Here is a 23,718-nt window from a genome sequence, read left to right on the forward strand (position 1 = left end):
ATGTTTTTGAACTGTGGTGTTGGAAAAGACTACTGAGAATACCTTGGACTGCAAGGAGATCAAACCAGTCAGTCCTAAAAGAAATCAGTCCTGCATATTCACTGGAAGGACTGATGCTGAAGCTGAAGTTCCAACATTTTGGCCACGTGATTTGAAGAACTGACTCATTAGAAAAGACACTGATGCTGGGAAAGATTGAACGCAAAAGGAGGTGGTTGGACAGCATGATCGATTCAATGGACATGAGTTTGAGCCAGCTCCAGGAGTTGGTGATGGGAAGCCTGGGGTGTTGCAGTCCATGGGGTCACAAAGAGTCGGATACGATTGAGCAGCTGAACTGAACTACCAGATCCTCTAAAAAATTAGATGCTTCAGTTTCGACTAACATTTATTGAACACTTATTATGTGCTAGGCTCTCTGCTAGGCTTTCACCGTGTGAGCCATTTAATTGGAAGCACCTGATGCATAGAAAGAACTCATGCTTTGGGGTAAGACCTAGGTTGGAACCACAGCCCAGCCCAAGAAACTGCAATCTTGGGCAGGTTCCTTTTTCGGTCTTAGTTCTGGCTTCTTTATAAATGAAGCTATTTATTTCCCAGGATGTTGTGAGGAATAAAAAAGCTTCTCTTAATCTTCGCAGGCATTTAGCTCCCTCCGCTCCCAAAATAATCCTACCCTATGACTACATTTTTATACGTTAATGTTTATTCCCTATAAAACTGTCAACAGAATTTTTTGTATAGCTTCCGTTTGAAATCATTTAAGACGACTTAAGTTTCCCACAACGGAAAGATCACGGTGAACAGCAAAGAAAGAAAACAGAAGAAATCTGAGATAGTTTCGATGGAAATAACAAGTTTGGTCAAGAACGCCTCGCCCGTTCTGATTTTCTATTGGTTAAGCTTACCATCAATCGGTCCAGTTGTAAATAAAGTGGAGACGGAAGCATGTTGTTAAGGGGCGGGATCTTCCTGTCGCCATTGCTCCTCATCAGTTGCTAAGAGGCGGGAATATAGGGTGCCAAAAAGGACCGAGGGCTCGAAGCACCGCCCATCCGATTGGTTGATAGGGGGCGGGCCTTGTAGCGAATAGGCTGCTGGTCCTGCCTGTTCCGGCTTAGTTGCCGGGGGGAGGCACGTGAGGAGGAGGCGGCGTGAGGCGACCATGGCGGGAGGAATGAAAGTGGCGGTCTTGCCGGCAGTTGGTGCCGGGCCCTGGAGTTGGGGGGCCGGGGGTGGCGGGGCAGTGCGGCTGCTTCTGGTCCTCTCCGGCTGCTTTGTCTGCGGCTCAGGTACCGCGGGCAGCAGCTGCCAAGGGGGCGGGTGCCGAGGCTTTATGTTTAGAAAGGTGGGGAGTGTCCCCAGGGCGTGGGCCGTTATTCTGCTGAGGGGCGCGGGCGTGGTGCGGAGAAAGGAGCTACATCCTGGGCGAATGGGCGCCCGCCTTGAGGGGCCAAGGGCCCGGGGGGCGGCTTGCGGGAGCTATCCAGAATGGGGGGGAGCCTAGAGCCGTTTTGGCGGAGACCGGGAGGCCTGCACTGGGTGAAAAGCGGTCCTGGGGGCTCCGCCTTGCTTCACTGGCTTCCTCGATTTCATTGGTTAAAAGGAAGGTGACCCTAGGACCAAACGGACAGACAGAACTGCCACTGGAAAGGGAGCAACCTGTTCATTCAGGAAATTAGCAACACCTGAGCATATGCAGTCAGGACTCTGGGCGCGGTGGCTGAGCAGGTGATTGTAGTTCACTGGAATGATCTCTCATCGATACCTTGCGCACTTAAGATCCTGGCCCCTACCGGCCAGGTTCCATAGAACCGATCTGGAGCAGTTAAATTCCAGTTTCCGAAAAGAGGCAGAAACGTTAGTTAACGTCTAGTAATTTTCTTTTGGAAATTTATTCATTCCTCAGGCAAACTTTCTGGATGCCGGTTGCTGCTTAGTTGGCTTTGGACTGGGATGAAATTATTTTCCTCTTCCGCTCTAATTCAGAAAACCTAGGGTGTGTTTGTTAAAAAGAACAACAACAACAACAAACCCTCCTTCCAACCTTGTTAATTGCACTACGGAAAGATAAGTTTGGAAGCTTCCATGGAGGAAGTTGAGACTCTTGGGGTTAAGGATAACCATATCTTGTGAACACATATCCTTTCTCTCCTCTCCCATCGTTTGCTGTCTCTTTCTTCTTGTCACTTGATGATTATCCTGAGCTAGCTTTAAGGTTATCTCACAACCTTAAGGATCTACAGAACTAGTTTCAAAGCGCTGCGACCGTCTGAAACTTTTTTTAAAGGGGAGGAGTGTAGGTATCCAAGAAGACACTTTTTCCAGAGTCAGGGCCCAGAGTATCATTTGATGGACTGCATATGATCTGAATGACCTTTGACCAGATGTTTAACCGTGGAGGTTGTGTACTGTGGAGATGAAAGTGTTTATTCCAAAATGCTCCTCCTTAGTGCTCAGTCAGTAGTCTCAAGGTTTATTTAATAAGGAGATGAATGGGGACTTTTTGGCTTGGAGAAGGGTAAACTCAGGGAATACTTGTTCTTCGTGGCCTAGTGGATGATGTAGGTGGTAGCTACAAAAGATAGTCATGTAATAGAGAACTTTCTAAAGTGAGAGGTACCGAAAGAGAATGCAGTACTTGAAAAGGCAAGAGTTCTTTCTCACTGAAGGTTGTTGAAGAATTCGATTATAAAAATCATTGGAATTTATTTTAGACTATTTGACAAGAACAATTAGGCATAAAGAAGTAAAAAAAGAATTCACTTTATTTTGTCAGAGTCAGTCCGTTAAAGCACTCTTTCTTCTGGTCTGTTTCCATGTGTTTTTAATTTAAAAAATTTTGTTTGAGTTTATAATACATTCATGAACTTGTCAGCAGTCCAGTTCTCTTACTTGAAGACCACCTGTTGTTACCAGAGGTTGTTTCTCATTTGGTTTTGTAGCATAACATTTTCCTTTGTCATTTAAAAGTCTTCATTAATGTTATTCTATTTTTATGCTATGGATAATTTTTTTTAAAGAGTAGATTCTTAGAAATGGCTAAAATAAATTTAAGACCCTTGAAACATCTTGCTAAAATATTTTTCTGAAAATATGTGCCAGTTTATACCACTGTCAGCTCTTACTTTTCTGTGACCTGTATCCTTGCCAGCACTGGATATTCCAGACTGAAACATCTTTGCTAATTTGATAGATTGAAAGTGGTATCTTAATTATTTTGAATTTCATGAATTATTTGTGAAGTAGCATCTTTCAAATGCTCATTAGTTATCTAATTATCTGTTTAGACTTACATTTTTTAGAGTGTGTGTGTCCTTTGCTCTTTGTCTGTTTATTGTGATTACTATTGGGGTTTTTGTGTACTTTTAAAATCAATTGAACCTTTTTAACATATTAAGGATGTATATTTTATAATTATTATTACAAACCTTTGATGTTTGTCCCTTTTTATCTTTTTTCTTTATATCTTTTAAAATAGAAGATTTATATTTTTATGTGGTTGCTTGATGTTACTCTTTTTTAAATTTTTATTTGGTGAAACCGAGAACCATGCGTGATCTTAGTTTCCTAACCAGGGATTGAACCCAGGCCCTGGCAGTGAAATGTGGAGTCCTAACCACTGGACAGCCAGGGAGTCGTAGACATTCTAGTTCCCCGACTGGGGAGCAGACCCACACCCTCTTCTATTGGAAGCATGGAGTCTAAGCACTGGACCACCAGGGAAGTTTCTTGATTTTATCCTTTAGATTTATTTCCATTGATTTTACACTAAAAGAGCCTTCCAGAATTGAGTTTTTATATGTGTATATTTTGTAGTACAATTTAATTATTTTTCATTTTACTTTTTTCTTAACATTCATTTTACTTTTTAACCAATGATTATTGTTAGCATTTGGTGTGAGGTGAGTATCTAGATGAATTTTGTTTTCCAGATAACTGTCAGTTGTCCCAGCATCCCATTGACTAATCCTTTGCTAAGCCCACTACCTTAAAGTTGCTAGTTTTTAAGGAGAATTTTAAAATGCTTTTAAGTATGAACTGGATTACCTCTTGACAGAAATGATTAGAGGCTATTTAAGAATTAGAGGAGGTGGTTTTTCATGACTTTTTTAGGTCTTTTCTGGTCCTCACATACTATGAATCATTTTCATTACCTTCTACCAGTAGATGTTAAATGATCAGTGTTGTTGATTGAAAAGTTGATGAATATAAGTAAATATATTTTTGAATATATTTACTAGCTTTTGAATATGTTATATATATATATATATATAGAATATATTGAACTAGCTAACTTTTGAGTAGCTAGTTCATGGGTAAATACATGCAAGCAAGTTGTGATCCACTAAACTGCAAGAAGAATTCGACCTTGGGCTTAAAAGGCAATTTTAAATTTACTTTTGACTACCTGGTGTCATGGGCGGTCTCAGCTCCCTGACCAGAGATGAACCCGTCTCTGCGGTGGAAGCTTGGAGCCCTAACCACTGGACGGCCAGGGGATTCCTCCCACAGTGCTGTCTCTCCTAAGTATTTTACTTCCTTAGGAAAGTGACACTGAAGAACTTGTTTACCTCGTTTTGTCGTTTTATGGATTTATTTTTGGCTGCGCTGGGTCTTTGTTGCCGTGAGGGCGTCTTTGCTGGTTCCGGCGCGTGCGGGCCTCTCCCCGCGGCGGCCGCTCTGCTGCGGAGCGTGGGCTCGGGCGCTGGGCCCGGTGGCTGTGTCCCATGGGCTCAGTTGCTTCTGGCCACGTGGGGTCTTCTGGGATCAGGGATTGAACCCGTGTCTCCTGCATTGGCAGGTGGGTTCTTTACCAGTGAGCCACCAGGGAAGCCCCTGAAGAATTTTCAAATTGTCTTAAAAATACGAATGCCTTTTCCTGGCATTAAGTTCTTCAGATGGCCTATGCTATTGACATGTTATTTGTATCTTACTGTTTCCCTGGTGGCTCAGATGGTAAAGAGTTTACCTGCAGTGCAGAAGGCTCAGGTTCGATCCCTGGGTTGGGAAGATCCCATGGAGAAGGGAATGGCAACCGGTATTCTTACCTGGAGAATTCCACGGACAGAGGAGCCTGGTGGGCTACAGTCCATGGAGTCTCAAAGAGTCTGACACGACTGACCGACTAACACACTTTCTTGAAAATGGGTTTAAAGATATGTTGTGTTACATTACTTGCTGTAGGAGAGGAGTTAATAAAGTGTGGCCCTTGGGTTTTTAAAAATTTATTTGTAAACACACTAGTTTTAAGTTTCACAGAATTTTACTTTCTTACAATCTCCAGAAGAAAATAAACTCTTGATCCAAATTTGTGAGTGGGTGAACTTTCAGTATATTTGTGGATTTGCTAGTGAAACAAATGTCAGCAGAATTTTGGAAAGGTTTCACTTTGTGAAAAATAGGCTTGGAGGAAATCCAAACTACTATTGAACTCCAGTGAGAAGTTGATAGATGGGGTTCAGGACATTCTACCCCAAAATATGGCACCTTGGCACACTGAATATTTGAAGCTGAAGGAGTCTGAGAAAACAACAGAAGCTGAAAAGTCCCTCTGACCTTCCCCACTTTGCCCTTTTTCCTTGAAACAGGCCCTAAATCCTCCCGTGAGAGGTGCCCTCCCCATACCAGAAGGGAAGGAGCACCCTTAGCTTTGAAGACAGGGGATACAGAGAAGAGCCCCAGTGAGCAGGCCTTGCCGAGCTCCCCCCGCTTTGCTGCAGTTTGCTCATGCTCAGCCCGTCTTCTCGGTGGTGATCCGCTCTCATCAAACCTAGCATAAAGTACATGGGTCTGCTGCTTCCGGTCTTTACTTCCTTAGAGGCTTTCATGTCACATGTGACGTGAACGGCGCTCAGTCGAGTCCGACTCTGCGACCCCATGGACTATATGGTCCATGGAATTCTCCAGGCCAGAATACTGGGGTGAGTAGCCTTTCCCTTCTCCAGGGGATCTTCCCAACCCAGGGATTTGAACCCAGGTCTCCCGCATTGCAGGCGGATTCTTTACCAGCTAAGCCACAAGGGAAGGAGCATAAAACAAATATGTATGCTTTTCCCATGTTAATATGTCTTTGTCAGTTTAATTTTCAGGCCTAGCTGGACACTCTTAAGAGAGTGAAGGAAAACTTTTCCTTCCCCCCCAACAAAATCAACTGAATTTTAAAATATTGAGATATAATTAACATACCATAAAATCCACCCTTTCATTGGTTTTTGGTATGCAGTTGACTCTTGCACAACTCAGATTTGAATTCCATGTGTGCACTTACACGTGGATTTTTAGTTTCAGTAGATACATATTACAGTACTTCCTGGTCTTTGGTTGGTTGAATCCACAGATGCGGAACTGTGGGTCCAGAGGGCTGGTTTTTGAAGGAGCAGAGAGGCGGCATCCCTACCCATCTGTCAGTCAAGGGTCAGCTGTGCTTGTAATGTGCAGCCATCACCACTAATTCCAGAATATCTTCATTATTCCAAAATGAGACCCGGTACCCCTGAGCAGTCATTCCCCATTCTTTCTCCTCCCAGCCCCTGACAACTACTAATCTGCTTTGCTTTCGTGGATGTTTACATAAATGGAATCATTTAATATGTGGACTTTTGGTTGACTGGCTTTCATTCAGCATAATGTTTTAAAGGTTCATGTAGTATGTATCAGTATTTTCTTTTTGTGGCTGGATAATATTCCATCGTATTGATAATACCACTTTTTGCTTATCCATTGATCAGCTGATGAGATTTAGGGTGTTTCCACATTTCGGTTATGGATATTGCTGCAATGAAGTTTTATGTACAGGTTTTTGTGTGAACATGTTTTCAGTTCTCGGGTGTATACAGAGGAGTGGAATTGCTGTGTCTGATTGTTTTTGTCTTTGAGGAACTGCCGAGCTGTTTTCCAGAAAGTTCCATTTTTCATCCCCACCAGCAATGTGTGAGGGTTCCAGTTTCTCTACATCCTTGCCAACTGTGGTTATTGCCCTCTTTTTTCTTTGGTTATAGCCATCCTACTGAGTGTGAAGTGGCATTTTATTGTGGTTTTTGACTTGCATTTCCATAGTGATTAATGATGTTGAGCCTTTTTTCATTGTGCTTATTGGCCATTTGTATATTTTCTTTCAAGAAATGTCTATTCAAATCCTTTATGCATTCTAAAAATTGTTTTTTTTCCTCTTTTTGTTGTTGAGTTGTAGTAGTTCTTTATATATTCTGGGTACTAGACCCTTATCAGATACTTGACTTGCAAATATTTTCTCCCACTTTGTGGGTTGTCTTTTCATTTTCTTGATAGTGGCCTTTGAAACATAGAATTTTTAAATTTTTTGAAGCCATTGTCTAATCCAAGGTCACAAAGATTTACACACTTTTTTTCTTCTTCTAAGTGTTTTGTAGTTTTTGCTCTTAATGTTTAGGTTTAGAACTGAATTTAACTTCAAAATTAGTCTTAGTCTCGCTCTAAAATCATGTCATTGCCTTTGTGCGTGTGTAACTGGCTTTGGAAGTTTTGGTGGAGGTTTTTGTTTTGGGGTGTTTTGTTAGTTTATTTAAATCTTTCCCCCTTTACACTGAGAACCAAAGTGGTAACTACATTTCCACTTAGAGTAGCATTTAATGGCTGTTATATACAACGTGGAACAAGGAAGATCCTGAAATGTTCTGTGGCAAAGAAGGCGGCTTGTGCAGAAGAGGTGGGAGATGATGAGAGCGGCCACCTGCTGACCTTCACTTGGCGGAGTTTGAGTATAAGCTCCTGAGGGCGCCTCTTCTGTTTTGGTGAAATCTGAGGGGGTGTTGGAGAAGACTCTTGAGAGTCCCTTGGACTGCAAGGAGATCCAACCAGTCCATCCTAAAGGAGATCAGTCCTAGGTGTTCATTGGAAGGACTGATGCTGAAGCTGAAACTCCAGTAATCTGGCCACCTCATACGAAGAGTTGACTCATTGGAAAAGACCCTGATGCTGGGAGGGATTGAGGGCAGGAAGAGAAGGGGATGACAGAGGATGAGATGGCTGGATGGCATCACCGACTCGATGGACATGAGTTTGAGTAAACTCCGGGAGTTGGTGATGGACAGGGAGGCCTGGCGTGCTGCGATTCATGGGGTCGCAAAGAGTAGGACATGACTGAGTGACTGAATTGAACTGAGGGACTGCATATGTTAATTAGCCGCTTTTAAAACTTGAAACAAAAACAGCTAGGAAAAAGAAACTTTGCAGTCTTTTAATATCTGTTTAAAGGACTTTAAATACAAAAGATGTTGCTAATTTTGTTCTTCCTACTCCAGAAAGGAATAGAGGAAATCACTGGATGGTTTGTTTTAGCTATGCCTTTGTAAGAAAAACAGGACCTGGTGTGAATCTCAGTTAAGCTATTTATTAGCTCTGTGGCTTTGGACAAAGTATGTAATTGTTCCTAAATATCAGTTTCCTCATTTATAAAAGTGAATATTATGAGAGGGCCTACCTGATAGCATTGTTAGGAGGGTTAAATGAGACACATATTGTCTGTCTTAATACACACATAATAGTGGATTTTATTATTACTCATCCTGGATCAGTGACTATTTATAATATTTCTAAAAATTACATTTGACAGAAGCCAGACGCCGCCTTACTCCTTCTCCCATGTTAGTTTTCTTCTTTGTGTCAGTCCCTGATATTTTAACCCCAACTTTTAGAAAGTAGTCAGTTTAATTCTTTTTATGAAATGAGTTGTGGTTATTAGTTTGTTTTGTTATTATATTTAATTGTTATTTTCTTTCTTTGCATAAAGCCGAAATTGATTTAAATGTGGTCATGCTTAAGGAATCCAGAGTTGTTCATATGAATGCCAGTCAACAATCCTGTTATGAAAATGTGCTTATCCCAAAGTGGCATGATGTATGGACACGGATACAGGTAATGATTTGGAGGCTTTGGGGAGTGGCAGATTTTGTGAATATCTGATTAGTGAGGTCTTGACATTTTCTTCCCTTTTCACAATTAAAAAAAGAATATATAAATAAATATATAAAATTAACAACCTTGATAAGATTGCAGTTATTCTTAATCTCATCAGTGTTTTCATCAGTAAAGCCTTTATCCCTGCTTTGTGTTCCTCTCTCTGTTCCTTTAAGTGGCCTACAATACTTGACCCTGAGGTAAACTTCCTTCCTCCTTTTCTCCAAGAGACTATTTTCTTCTCTTCCCCAGCTCTTTTTACCCACACACACACACACACACACACACACACACACACACACACACCCCTTTTAGGCCGTGTGCCTTCTTGGGCTGGAAACTGTTGCATGCTTGTCAGGATGTACACTCTGCCTTGCTACTGCTATTCTGTTTTGATTCTGCACAAGATGTTGCATAAATGCCCTGAACTGGTTTCCCCTTGATAGAATGACTTTGGTCTCTTATTTCATAACACTGTTGAGCCACCTGGCAAGCAAGCGTGTCTGGCTATACTGATTAAACAAAGTGAGTCCTTTGGAAATGTTTCTGCTGCTATAAGCATAGTCACTGATCAGGGCATTTGTTCACATCTGAAAACACAAGGGTGGGCTTTTTCAAAAAATTCTTTTTTTCATTGTTTGATATAAAGATCATATTCCATCTGGGGCACATTATAACCAACATTTACCCATAATCAGTAATTTGTGACAAAGGGTTGAACTTATCAGCCTGTCATTATGGGAAACATTTTTGGTGCTGTTTATACCTGGCAGTTTTCTTTATATTCTGGACCCTTGCTTTGTATAATCTCTCATAAATACCTGTATTGGTAACTCTTTCAGCTTGGAAGTCTTTTTTTTTTAACCCCTATGTTCTAGCCTAACAGTAGATTGAGCCCATATTAACAATAAGATGTTCTCACAGCTTCCTCTCAGCCATGTGCAGTGCTATTGCCCCATTATCTTTTAGCTGCTTTTATCTTTTCTCTCCATATTTCTCTTAAGCCTGTGAAGAGCCAGTGCCATGAATGATTCAGCTATTTATGCTGAAGGTTGTTTTTTTTTAACAAATTGTATTTGGGAAAAGTTTAAATTCCTACTTCCTTCTTTCTCATCCTGATTTTGCTTGTGTTACAGATCCGGGTAAATAGTTCCAAACTGGTCCGAGTCACCCAGGTGGAGAATGAAGAGAAACTGAAGGAGCTAGAGCAGTTTAGTATCTGGAACTTTTTTTCCTCCTTTTTAAAAGAGAAATTGAATGACACCTATGTTAATGTGGGTCTGTACAGCAGAAAAACCTGCCTCAAAGTTGAGATTTTAGAGGAAGACACCAAATACAGTGTCGTTGTGACTCGGAGTAAGTCACCTCTCTTCTTCTGGTGGACTCTGTGTGAGAAGAGACGAGCTTTGGAGGGTATAATTAGTGAGAGAAGCCAGCCCAAGACAGCTCCGTCTTGGTTCTGATTATAACCTGAATATACCACTGCTCCCAACACCGCAGAGACACTCCACCCCTCATAAAAGCCTTCAGGTCTAGGTCCGAGACTTCACCGCGCGTCCCTCCTCCTGCGCGCTCCCGTACGTGGGTGGTGAAGGTCTGCGCTCTGAGCACTTGGCGGTGGCTCTGAGCTGATAACACCCAGCGCTCTTCAGGGTTAGATAGATACAGTCTTCTGGGCGCTTTACCTGTAGGCCTGTGTATTTCAGCCTGAATTTAAAAACATGAATGGTTAAACTGAAAGTAAAGTAAACCTGAATACCTCACAAGCAAAAGAATATAAGTGGAACCATAAATATGAAGATCATTGCAGTTTCAGGCTTATTTAGTATAACTGGGAGTTTTCCCTTCTCTGGATGTATCTGAGAAAGTTTCACAGAAGAGGCAGATCATTATCCTGCTGAATTCTCTATGACTTTTGGTCTCTTGGTAACTACTCTCCCAGGAGAGTAATGTGAGCAGTAGAAATGTTTCCGGGTTTCGCTACGAAATTTGTTGTGCGCTTCTAACTGTCCTAGAGTTCCATAGTTCTTTGGTTGAGCAGGATCAGCCTCCTTTTGCATTTCATGATCCCTCTTGCTCCTGTTTGTGGGCCTCCCCTAGACGTAATTTGAATGTGAAAGCCGTGGGAGCGACTGGTGCCCCCGTACCGGACCTGTGCTTGGGCCCCCGGCCCTGGGCGATCGGATTGAGTGTAGGCTTTAGCAGCACAGTGCTCAGATACTGTCAAAAGAAGTAGGTGGTGGTCTTGGTCAAGAAAAGCAGCCTCTTAGAGAACAACAGAGGGCCCTGGCCCAGAGTTCTGGGCTAATCGGCTGAATCTGAGCCTGTGAGACTTAAGGCTTGAAAACCAGGGTGGTGGAGACCCCTTGTGGGCAATTGCATGAAGTGCTGACGGTGTCATGGCTCCAACCAATGCAGAACTTCGCTTCTCTTAGCCTTAGCGTAGGTAGCCAAAACAAAATAAACTCTTCAGGGAAGTATAGGTTAGACGGAGACCTAATTATACTTTCTCTTTGGAAGGGTGCCCAAGCTTTGTGTGGAATGCTGTTAAAATGCTGTTTAGGTGGGCTATTTGCATTTATTAGCTGACCAGTGATGCCAACATTGCCTTTTATTCTGTAATGCTTTAAATTGCTTGGTTCCCTTGTTAAGCAGAAATATTTTATTTATTTCAGGATTTGACCCCAAACTCTTCCTCATTTTCCTCCTTGGATTTACACTATTTTTTTGTGGAGACTTGTTGAGCAGGTAGGTTCTAAGGCTAGAGGGCGGAATGAGGATGCTCAGACCTACCCCGCTTGACTTCTATCATGAAGTCTTAAAGTGCTGCCATTCCCTTTATGGATGGGCTAAGTCATTACCTGCTTCAGTCATTAAAAAATACTTTCATGTGTGTTATTATTTCTATTTTTTCTTGTGTTAATAAGATTGGCAATAATGAAATTCCCCCATTAGGTCACCCATCATGTGATGGGATTTAGCCAGTATATCACCACCCTTCTCCCATTAGCCATGTTTAGCCCTCGTTTTTACAGGGCCGGGTTTTACATTTTACAGGGTGAGTTTCGTGCTGTTCAGAAGTAAAGAAGCAGGGATCAATCACTTAACTCACTTCCTGCCTGTAGAAACCCGCTAGCTAAGGTCGGTGAGACAGGCATGTGCAAACACAAAGGAGCGTGTATGTGGCTCAGATAGTAGAGAGGCCGCCCGCAGTGCAGGAGACTGGGTTCAGTCCCTGGGTCGGGACGATCCCCCGATGGAGGGCACGGCAACTCACTCCAGTGTTCTTACCTGGAGAATTCCTTGGACAGAGGAGCCTGGCGGGCTACAGTTCATGGGGTTGCAAAGAGTCAGATAGGACTAAGTGACTAACCCCCCCACACACAGATAACAAACATTCAGCAGAGGTAGAATCAACACGAACTTCGTATACAAGGAGAATATTTGTGAAGTAGTGAATGAAAGCTTAACCAATTGAAGTTCAACTGGAGTGAGGTTGTTGGAAGTTGTTCTTTATTTTGGGGATCCTGAGAGAAATTCAAAATGAAGGAGGGGTATTTGGCAGAAAGAGCCTAGACTCTCTGTTCTATGCCCTTTGGGGTAAGCAGTTCAGTTCTTGTTATTAGTTTCTACTTGGCAGTCCTCTTATCCCTTTTTTCCTCCCCAGAGAAGCTGTGCAGTTCTCAGAAGAAAGAGTCTCATTAAAAGCTGGGTGGGGAGCAGTACTGGGGATGGGAGCTGGAGACTAAGCAGAGCTTGTTGTTGGGGTGTATTTGAGGGGCCGTCACTGGTACTGATCCTCATAATTTGGCAGCAACTACACTGTACTGGTCTCTTTAGTTTTCTGCCCTCAAACGTTGAGCAAATACCTGTTCTCAGCTCGTACCTTTTTTCTACCTTTTGGCTGGGATTGTGGTCTGGTTTGAACAGTGCCATGTGTGAAGAATACAAACGTAGCAATGAAATGAATTTTCTCTCTGCAGAAGTCAAATCTTCTACTATTCTACTGGGATGAGTGTGGGAATTGTGGCCTCTTTACTAATCATCATTTTTATAGTGTCCAAGTTTATGCCCAAGGTAAGTGGCAAAATCCTCACATGCAGTTAGAATGAGCTTGGATAGATGAAAGACTGTTTTCTTGGATAATCTTACAGCACTGAAAATTTGCATTGATGGCTGATAAGTCAATATCCTACTCTTTCCTCGTTTCAGAAAGATACTTTCCATGATGAAACTTGGAGCCTGATGACATACAATCTCTCCCTTTTTATTTGAAATCCTGTGTACAGTGTGTGTGTGGAGGGGGTGGTTAAAATGTTTTTCCTGTTTATTAATTATATATGTTATATAGCCAGACTTTTAAGTTATTTAGCATCTTTTCCCCAGTGTTCTTTGCAGACTGTATCATTTTAAGTGTAAAGTACATATTTTTAAGAGAGATGTTTTGTGCATTTTTAGTAGGTTGAATTTGTTTTTTTAAATCGCGGTTCCATTTTGCTTCTTGTATGTAGGGAAAACCTGTTGTAACTTTTTGCTTTCACTTCTACTCTGTTTTAGAAAAGTCCCATTTACATCATCCTGGTAGGAGGCTGGTCCTTTTCTCTATACCTCATTCAGCTAGTTTTTAAAAATTTACAAGAGATCTGGAGGTGTTACTGGCAGTATCTTTTAAGTAAGTGTTATTGGTTTTGCTTTCCTTTTTATATGTTTATAGGCTGTTTTAGTTAATTTGATCATGAAAAGATGTTGCCTGCTTATGGAGTTTAATGGTCTGTGCATTTTATTAACTCGTAAGGGTCATAGTTTTTATTTCTAACTCTACAGTTGTCACCTTTTCTTAAATGAAGATGCTGCTGCTAGGGAGAAGACTTTTGTTGGGGTTTATAAGTACATCTCTTTATGCATAGGCATCTTTTTGAAAAGCTGTAAATTGACTTTTTGAATATAATCATATTTTAAATTCTCTTGAAGACCTTAAGTAAAGGACTCTACAGTGAACACTATCTGTAAAACAAGAAAAGAATCCTTTGGTTGTAAAGATAGTAACTCTTAATCTATCCTTTGAGAAGGAATTAATTTGGATTTTCATATATTAGGTTTTTGAAACAGACTATTTTAGAATTGTTCAACATGTAGCTTTAATTCCCCATTTGAGAATTAAATAAGTTTGAGACAACAGAAATGATAGAAACTTAAAAGAGATTAATATATGTGAATAATGAAGGAAGTATGAATAATTGAGTAAAGATCTTATCCATTTTCCTGGTTCAGTGGGTGCTATATAGTGAATTTACTGCTGTTCCCCAGACAGGATATTTCTACCAGTTGTAGATGAAAAAAGAATGTCTTCTGATAACTCTTCTCATAGGCTATGTCCTCGCAGTTGGGTTCATGAGTTTTGCAGTCTGTTACAAGTATGGGCCTTTGGAGAATGAACGAAGTATCAACCTGCTGACCTGGACCTTGCAGCTGCTGGGCCTGTGTTTCATGTATTCTGGCATCCAGATACCACACGTTGCCCTTGCCGTTATCGTCACTGCACTGTGTTCTAAGAACCTGGAGTACCCTATTCACTGGCTGTACATCACCTACAGGTGACTGGGAGGCAATGCGACTTTGTCTGAAGCATGCAGTGTGGGCTGCAGTTGCAGCGAAAGGAAACAGAGGTTTGGACCTGGGAGCCTCTTTGTTAGTGTCCATTTATTGTATTATGTTTCACTTGTGTTTCTTTCAAGTCTTTCTTTTTAGATTCTCTGTAGACATTTTAAAGAACTTATAAATTCTAATCATTTTATATAAAATAAAAACATCTAGTAAAGTGTCATGTGTTCCTGTTACCACTAGGTGGTGCAAAGTATATCACTTTTATGCCACAGGCCTCAGTCTCCTGGTTTCAGATTATGTCACACTGCCTTTCAGACTGTTCTGGGAGTCCTAGTCTTAGTTTAAGGTGTAATTCAAGCATGTGGTCACTTTTACCTGGTGACCATGGAACGGTCATAGGTTCTGAGGTTATCAATGGTTTTTCTTTCTAGTACAGATAGTCAAAGTAATGCCTTCTCTTCATGGGGGGGTCCAGGTTAATGCACCACAATCTTATGCCATCACTTTCTTGTAGTTTTCCATTTATTGGGAAACAAATACTTTGTCTATCACTTCTAAGTGAATTTATTCTGGCGTCAGTGAATAGTATTGACTGCTCTGACTTGTCAATAAGGCTAATGTGTCAGGGTCCATTATAACTAGGGATGTCTGTGGAATAAAGGTGGGAGCAATGACTCTTAATGATTTAGGCTCTCTGCTATATGCTTGACCCACTGAAGGGAGTTAAGAGATAATGATGGACACAGATTACTGATTAATCATTCATGATGTTATTTTGGTGAGCACAGAAAGATGTGTAAAGCAACAGAAAAGACTGTTCCCCCTCGTCTTCTGACAGAAGAAGAATATCGGCTACAAGGAGAGGTGGAGACCCGAAAGGCTTTAGAGCAGCTTAGAGAATACTGCAACAGTCCAGACTGCTCAGCTTGGAAGACTGTTTCTCGAATTCAGTCTCCAAAGAGGTAAACAAACTCTTGGCCCGAAGTACCAGGCATCTGTCGGGGTAATCATGACCCTAGAGTTTTAACAGAGATTATTTTCCTATAATCAGTTTGTATTTGTGGCTTTGTTTTCTTGTTCTAGGAGTAGTCAAGGGAAAAGTGCTTATATCATATGTTAAGCCGCAGCCATTTTCTGATTCCTCAAGGAGCTATTTACTCTAACTTTGATGGTAGCATTGAAATGAGAAGACTAGTATGATATTAAGTTTCCTCTCTTACAGTTTTGAGTTGCTCTCTGAGTGTTTAATATATTTTTTGAGGGGGGAGGGATCTTTTCATTTGGAAGCAGTCATACCAGTGAATATATGAAACTTCAATTTGGAATCTTGATGGCATAAAGTTTATAGGGCCATAAACACAAATAAATGTGTAATGCTCCTTAATCTTATCAAAGATTACAGATAACTGAAGGAACTTTAGCACTTCCATGACTAAAAAGGGTAAGCAAACTTCCATAACTTGAAAGTGCTTGTTAAGCGGGATGGTGTTGCGGGGAATGTCAGCCTACGATCCTAGTTTTCCTTTTCTTCTTATTTCTTGCTTTAGTCTACTTACCTGCCAGAGTAAGGAGAAGGCTGGGAGCTAGGCTCAATATCATTTGAGCTGAGAGCACATCAAGGTTTAAATTTTTTCTTATTTAGAAAGAAAACAGGGTGGAAGGCAGCTTCTAATGAGTAAATGAGTATTATCTTCTCTTTTCCAGGTTTGCTGACTTCGTGGAAGGTTCTTTCCACCTTACACCCAATGAGGTTTCTGTCCACGAGCAGGAGTATGGCCTAGGGAGCATTATTGCCCAGGACGAGCTCTCTGAAGAAACGTCCTCCGAGGGGGAGGATTCCGATCCTCGGTACCCCGGGCAGCAGAACAACTCCCTGACTCGGGTGGACTGACCGCCGCTCGGCGGCCCAGGCGGCCTGTGTTTGGTGTACAGTTGCTTCTCAAGTCTTTGAAGCCGGGTGAGGGACTGCAGGAATTCTTCCACGGAAACTAGAGGCCTGAGTAGACCTCCCTCTGGAAGTGGTCTCGGTGGGGCCTCGGGGGGCTCCCGAGGAAGCAGAGCGGATAACATAGTGGCTGCTTCCCGGTGCTTCCCGTTGGCTCAGCTCTCAGCCCACGTTTTTGTTTCCGGAGAAACTGGATTGCCACAGCTCGCCCAGGGCAGTCCAGTTCCTCTTTGAAGTTGGCTCAGTGTGGCACTTCAGACTTGGAAGTGATACCTGTTACATGTGAATTCATGCTTTCAGACTGTGGCCACATCTTCAGAGACAAATCCACAAATCTGAGCCTCTTACTTCTGCTTTCATTTCAGTGACTTTAGCATAATCCTGTTTTAACTGTTCTAGGAGGAAAATGGATTATCATTTGCCTGTCTTGTTTTTTAAATTAATACATTTTAAAAAGTGAAACTATGTTCCAGCACTAGCAGGTGCTCCAGAGTGACCAGCCTCCCACATATTTATTAATATGGGTTGTCCATTAAAGCCCCAGTAACTCTTGTCCTGAACTTTGAGTTAATTCTCACACCTATGATATTCTAAGTCCTGCTTACTTTAGGAACATGCCTGCAGGCGCTTCTGTAGATGAGCTCTGTTGGGGGTTTTATTATATTGCATTGGCCAACAAGTTTGGGATTTTCCATAAGCTCCTTATGGAAACAAATTTTTTGGCCAACCCAGTATTTAACTTCCAATTCCAAATAGGCTTTCAGGCATCCCTTCCAGTTCCTCTTTGTTCCCTTTGCCCTTTCAAGAATGGTCTATTCTCTCACGTCTGAGTATGTACATTTCAGATTGTTTTATTTCTTATAGTCTCTCTTTGATTTATAGCATTATTCCCACTAATTAGGAGAAGTGATCTTATTTCGGGAACTTAAATGCTTTTTACAGGTTCTCTTATTTTCCTGTCCACTGGTCACACATCTTTGAATTGTTGTGGGGTCATGAAATTAGCTCCTTTTCCTTCCCCTCTCGTTGTCTACCTGTCTATTAATACCTATTCTTAATGGTCTTTGCTTCCACCTGTCCCTCTCCCTGCGGGAAGCCTGGCTCATTTGTGAGCCCTGAAACTACCTATGAAGGCTCTTGATGCGACATACATGTTGTAGCTATGTGGCTGCCACAGTTTGCATTGCCAGGAGACAGGCTTCCAGACCATCCTTGTGCCTCTGGGTGCTTGCACAGCCATCAGGGTCAGATGTGCTTTCCTATGAACCTCTTGTACTTACTTGCAATTCCATTTCTGACCAGAGGTTCCTGCTGCCTTTTATTACAGTGGCATTGGTTTCACATTCTTTTGCCATTGGAAAGTACCCTTATAAACCAGCAACGCTATTTATGAGGGAGCAAATTCCCAAGTCTCTGTCATTCACTTGGTTCTGTCTTTGTGATCTTCACCCTTGCACCATGGAAAAAGCTGTAATTACTTTAGCCAGGAAGATAGACACTGATGGCAGGAGCATAGCTTTTAACTGACTGACTTACCATGTCGTGAAGAAGGCAGATGATTTTTGTTAAAAATCTGCAATGAATGACTCCTTCAGGCCACCCATTTAACAGATAATTTGGAAAGGCTCTGGGCTCCGTTACTGGCTTCCAGAATGTCGGCTGTGGGACTCCCCTCCAGGTGGCCAGTCGATTTTTTCTGCCAGTGTTTCCCACAGCTTTAGACTGTCCTGAAGTGACAACTGCCTCAAGTGGAAGATAAACAGTATTTGGACAGATGACATGGGTTGGAATGTTTTACATTAGGAAACCTTTCTACCTTTGTAGTTATGTACATGGTAGCATTATATCCCTCTGCAGAAAACTATCAAGGCTTCTGAGTTATACTTTTTTTTTTTTGCCTCATTTATAGAAATTGAAACTTGGCATATTTAAGCATAAGCTGATTTGAAAAAATAATGTGGCTGCACAAGTGGTCTCAGGGTTCCCTTGAGCCTTTGGTTCCTTCCCCACATGGCCACTTAGGGATACGGTCACTTCCTCTAGGCTGATACTTCTGACACCTGTCTTTATTTCAGTGGGAACGCGCTGTGAAGTAGAGAAAGATGCTCGTCTTTTCTGTTTAGTAAACTCCTTGTGATATACCACTTCCATCTCAAGACGAGTCTTTCTCACTGTGTTTGAATTCGGGGTGAGTGAAATCAAACTCGGTTTATTACTCCCTGTCTGGAAGTTGGAGAGCCGCGCTGTAGGCAGCGCCAACGACAGCAGGTCGCGTTGTCACGAGCGCGCCTCTCAGACAGCGAGGGGCCGCGGCCGCCGCGCCGTGTGTCCTTGCCCTGCCCTCCGCGCGGCTCTTCCCCGACGCCTCGGAGCCTCCGCGTGCCCGGGGCTTGCCGGCTCGTCCAGCGTCAAGAGCTGCTCGGCCGCTTGTCTGTTGGCTCAGTCGCTGCCTGAGGCCCTCGTGGAATTTTCTCTGGCGGTGCCGCTCCTGCAGCTCCAGCATAGTCTTGTGTCTCAGACCGACCTCGTCAGGAAGGGCTGCACGGGTAACTGCAGTGAGCTGGACATCGGAGCCCTCGTCCGCCGCCACGTCAGCGTCTTGCTCCACAAATATCAAGCTGCAAATTGGCCCTCGGAGTCAGGGTCTCATCAGCATCAGAAATCTATGGCCTCTAATGGATCTGATCAAGTTATATAGAGCATGCCTCCCGTTAATGGGAGCACAAGTCAACTGGCTTAAAACACTTTCCCTTCACTTTCCCGCTCGGATTGCTTTCATGAGACCAATGGAACCAATGACTGAAAATAAGGAAAATTCAGCACTTTTGATACCTTCAAGTAAGAAATTCCTATCAGCCACTTCATGCCCCAAAACTAGTTTATTTCTCCCCCTAAAGTCATGACTTGTGTATTCTGTGGCAGAATGTTGCTGATGATAGACTTTTGAGTAGCAGTGTTGCATTTTGTGCTGATACATTCCGTTCTCGGGCCCAGCCTTTTCTTCAGGGACTTGTGTTCCCTTCAACCCAAGCCCCACTTTGCATGTGTGATAGACAGTTGATGAGAAAGCACCCAAATGGGCTAGATAGTTCCCCAGGCCCTGATTTCCGTAAAAGGCTTGGGAATGAATTATGCAATTGCCCTTAATCTTTTTGTTGTTCCAGAAAAAAAGATGGGCTCAGATGGATGCTTCTGTAAAAATGGTTCCTAGCTATGTACTCATAACTTTTCTCTGAATTGAGTAGTGGAGGTTGAAGTAGGAGGAAAGGAAATTAAATGTCCTAGTATTCCTTTGGACTCAGGTCTGACATATGAGATAATAACCTATATTGAAATGCCAGGAATTTTATCTGAACCAAGGAGAGGACAGTTTGACAGATTTATTATTCCTTCATGTTACATAGGCACTGAAACAAAGTAATAAACATAAAATAGCCATTGTACAAGGCAAGTGCACCGAAAACTTTTTGTTTATCTTTTGATGTAACAGAAATTGATCATTATTTCTTTAGGGAAACCTATGCAATTGTGGTGACCCAGTGGCGTCTCTTGGTAACTTAGCTTATGGATTCAGTTGCTGTTGAGGTAGATTCTAGAGAGTTATTAACTTGAAAAGGGAGTTTGGTGCCTTATATGATGGGAGCCAGAAGCCTGCTGGGAATAAACAAAGGGAATTCACACCAGTGTCAATGCACAGCTTTAGCAGGGAAGGAAGGACATTTGGGGCTTTTGGCTCCCACACCCCGTGCCCATGTGCATTGCCATCCTCTTCACACTCTTGACAGTAACTTGAAAATGGTGAAATCACTCTCTCTGCCTTTTTCTACAACATGGGCAATGTTCTGAACTTGTTAACAAAATAGGTAGCTCTTAACGTGAGGATTAGAACTGTTACAGCCTGCAGTTGCCTCAGTATATCATGTTTCTAGGATTGATGGTGAAATAGGCAGTTCCTGGGTAAGTTTTAGCCTGTGGGTAATGCCTTAGTGTTATTTTAAAAGATTTGTCATTTATATTTAAAATAAGTGTTAATGAATGTTTGAAAGGAACAAAATGATCAGGGATGACTCTTTGCCATGGGTCTCATTTTCACTCTTTTCTGTAAGAAAAATAAGCAATGTCTTATTATATATTTTTTCATTTTTATTGTACAAGTTTGTAAGTAATCCCAATTTTAATAAAGTTTTATATACTATGTAGTGGTTTCTCTTAACGAACATGTACTTTTGTTGCTAGGAGCTCTTGTTTTCAGGTAATCAGCAATTAGCTCTTCTGTTTCATCTTTCTAGACAGGTGTTTTGCATGTTATTTCTTTTCTTTTTTTTTAAAACCACCTCTTCCCTTGGGGTTTCCTAGTGATCTAGTGGCTGAGACTCCATGCTCCCTGGACAGGGGGCCTGGGTTTGATCCCTCGTCAGGGAACTATCAGCAGATCTTGCATGCTGCAACTAAAGAACCTGCATGCCCCAATGAAGATCGAAGACCTCACGTGCCAAAACAGACCCGGTGCAGCCAAATAAAAAATATTTAAAAAATAAACCACTGCTTCCTTCCCATCTTGGGTCTGCCTTGGTCTACTTCCTTGGACTGAATGGTTTCCAGGATGCCAGATCTCTAAGAGGTATTCTGTAGGAGCAGAGGGTTATACCACTGTACTGTCTCATAGGAAAACAATGCATAGCTTATTCCTGGTCCAGGGAGCTACTTTATACTCTAATTCTTTTTTTTTTTTTTTTTAATGGTATAAAGTATCTTCCTTTTCTCCACTGAGGTGAGGATCCAGCTGTGAGATACCCACCAAGAGCTTTCTGTCAGGTGAAAGGGAGCCGGGCTTTCGTGTAGTGAGTATTAGGGGACATGGAATAAAAACTTCAACTGTGTTTAGGCCCAGCTTCTGCAGTAGGAAGGAGACTGGTGCCTTCCATTTTCTGTTTTGGCTATTTTCTTTGCTCTGGGAATCCATTCTAGACTTTACATTAATTCTGTACCCACCTCTTATTCGGGCCACATGGAGATCTAGTGTCCGTTTTTTAAAGACCATGAAATAGGATGGAAACAGGATGTGGACCGTCTGTGAATTTATGTAGATCAATGCACGGTGATGACATCTTTTCATTCTATAACCCACATAGGTAAATAAGAGCCATTGGATGATCATCAGCGGTTGAATTAGTAAAAAAGCATAATTGCCAGATTTGTAAGATTGTAGGATAAAAAAAGATGTGTAAAATTAGTTCCTTTCAAACTTCAACATGCATAGGAATCATCTGGGGAACTTGTTAAACTGCAGACTTGGGATTCAGTAAGTCTGGGTTGAGGCCCAAGATTCTGCATTTCTAATAAGCTCCCAGGTAATTCAGATGCTGCTGGTCCGTGGACCTCACTTTGAGTAGCATTCTACTTGTTGCCTGGCACGTGGTAAGTATAGCTAACTCTTCAACAGCCTGAGGAGGAGGACATTGGTTAGGTGCCTCTATCCAATCAAAGCTTATCTTATAATTTTACAGTTGATGGGCCTCGGTACCTGCCATCCCACATCTGCAGACTCAGCCACCCATGGATCATGTAGTAGCCATATGTACTTAATGAAAAAAATCTGTACATGAATTAGGGCGCTCAAACCCATATTGTTCAAATGTCAACTCTACTTGATCAATGTTACTAATTGATACCTGATAATTGATGAGAGTCAGAAGACCCTCTACCACCAAATATCCTCTCCACCATATCTTTTTATTGTGTCACTTTTTAAAAAGTGTCCCTGGGAGGACCAGTGAGTGCGAATTCAGCAAGTGTGAGGGCAGGTTGCTGTCTTCTCAACTCAGAAATCAGCATCCAAGGGTTTAGAATGGCTGCTGCTTCTAGTTCTTCTTTGCCATCTTTCTGAAGTATAATTTATAAAATGATACAATTCACTAGTTTTAAATTTTACTGAGTTTGACAAATGGAAACAGTTGTAACCACCGCCAAACTCATGATCTAGAGCATTTCCATCACCCCAAAAACTTCCCTCATGTCCCTTACACAGACTAGAAATTTTACTGGGAGAAGGAAGGGAATTTAAGCTCCAGTTGCTTCAGGTTTCCTGAGAAGCAGGAGATCAGGATCCTGCATCCCCCTGGGTCTCCTCCCCACCCCAAGAATGCTGACAGATCTTCTAATCCCAGCTGCGTCAGGGGTGTATTTTGTACCTTCTTAATTTAGACTGACCCACTTGTTCTTGTTTGCTAAGAACTTTCTGGGTTTTAGCACTCAAATACTCATGTCCAGAAAACTCATCTCAGATCCTAGACAAACCAGGGTGGTTGGTCACCCTAGCTATGACATTCATGCCCTCTTCTAAGCCTGAGTTTTCTTATCTCATTTTAGAGTCAATTCTCTTATGGGAGCACAAAGTAGACACGCAATAAACAAGTCCATGGTGAACATGCATGAACCTCACTGCCGGCAGCTGCAGATTCCTGGCCTGGAGAACGTGAGGCCTGGGTTCTGGTCTTGGCTCTGCCAGGTCTGCGATGGTACGATCCTGGAAAAGTGGTTTCCCACTCTAGGTATCTCCTCCACTGCAAAAGAGGGGATCCTTAGTCACTTCTGCCTCTGCTGTGATACAGCTCTACCCGTCTACAGAATTATGTTCTGATGTCACTTCGACCCAGCTTTCTCTTTCTTTCTTGCCTCTTGCCATTTCCCCCCTCCAAATATATATAGTAGGTCAATAAATTATGTAAGGGCAGGTTCATAATGGAATTGCTGATGGGCCAGGCTTTCGCAGAGTGCCATGAGAGCAATAGAGTGTGGACTTTGAGCCAAGCAGCTGTGGCTGGGAGTTGGAGAATCAAGTCTCTATCTTCAGGTAAGTGTTTGTGATTACCTGATTTGCTCTTTATGCATTATTGGGAGGGAGGATGGTGGGATCGGGAGCCTGCTGTTGAGGAATTTTCCTGGGTGGATGAAGAGGTACCGTGGCAAAGGGGATTTTATATGCTTCTTGTCTAGTGGAGGCAGTGATTTCCAGCTGAGCTAGTGCCCAGGAAACAGCACCCAGGCTATCACTCAGTATTCTAGCACAGAAGAAGGAGTATGGAGAGAAAGAGCAGAACTGGCCCACGCCGGAATCTCTGGCCAGCTTGGGCTCAGAAAGCTGCGTCCTCTTTCCGGTTCTGCCACGCGCTGTCTGCAGAACTTGGGGCACATCGTGTGACCTCTTTGGGCCTCTGTGTTTGCCTGTCGTT

At 42.4% G+C, this 23,718-nt stretch overlaps 1 protein-coding gene across 4 annotated transcripts; it reads left to right on the forward strand.

Moving 5' to 3' along the window:
• The first annotated feature begins 1,014 nt into the window (after positions 1-1,014).
• Positions 1,015-20,681, forward strand: NEMP1 (nuclear envelope integral membrane protein 1). 4 transcript variants are annotated; one of them, XR_002311004.2, is made up of 10 exons: positions 1,015-1,292; positions 8,771-8,895; positions 10,074-10,293; positions 11,613-11,685; positions 12,921-13,014; positions 13,495-13,609; positions 14,306-14,531; positions 15,330-15,503; positions 16,246-16,498; positions 18,562-20,681. XR_002311004.2 is itself a non-coding variant. In XM_020878398.2 (9 exons), the coding sequence occupies exons 1-9, from the start codon at positions 1,166-1,168 to the stop codon at positions 16,430-16,432; spliced, it is 1,341 nt and encodes a 446-aa protein (XP_020734057.2). In that variant the 5' UTR covers positions 1,015-1,165; the 3' UTR covers positions 16,433-20,681. The 4 variants fall into 4 exon arrangements, 3 of the variants coding, with proteins under 3 accessions (XP_020734057.2, XP_020734058.2, XP_070310863.1); XM_020878398.2 differs by having other exon boundaries at positions 16,246-20,681; XM_020878399.2 differs by lacking the exon at positions 1,015-1,292 and adding an exon at positions 1,380-1,731 and having other exon boundaries at positions 16,246-20,681.
• The last annotated feature ends 3,037 nt before the right edge of the window (positions 20,682-23,718 follow it).

This window comes from Odocoileus virginianus, chromosome 24 (assembly GCF_023699985.2).
Source record: "Odocoileus virginianus isolate 20LAN1187 ecotype Illinois chromosome 24, Ovbor_1.2, whole genome shotgun sequence".
NCBI lineage: Eukaryota > Metazoa > Chordata > Mammalia > Artiodactyla > Cervidae > Odocoileus > Odocoileus virginianus.

Excerpts from the sequence above, each read along its gene's own strand:
- NEMP1 (XM_020878398.2), top strand. The coding sequence starts at position 1,166 with ATGGCGGGAGGAATGAAAGTGGCGGTCTTGCCGGCAGTTGGTGCCGGG. Across the intron at positions 8,896-10,073 it reads ATGTATGGACACGGATACAG|ATCCGGGTAAATAGTTCCAA; the intron begins GTAATGATTTGG and ends CTTGTGTTACAG. Across the intron at positions 15,504-16,245 it reads CGAATTCAGTCTCCAAAGAG|GTTTGCTGACTTCGTGGAAG; the intron begins GTAAACAAACTC and ends TCTCTTTTCCAG.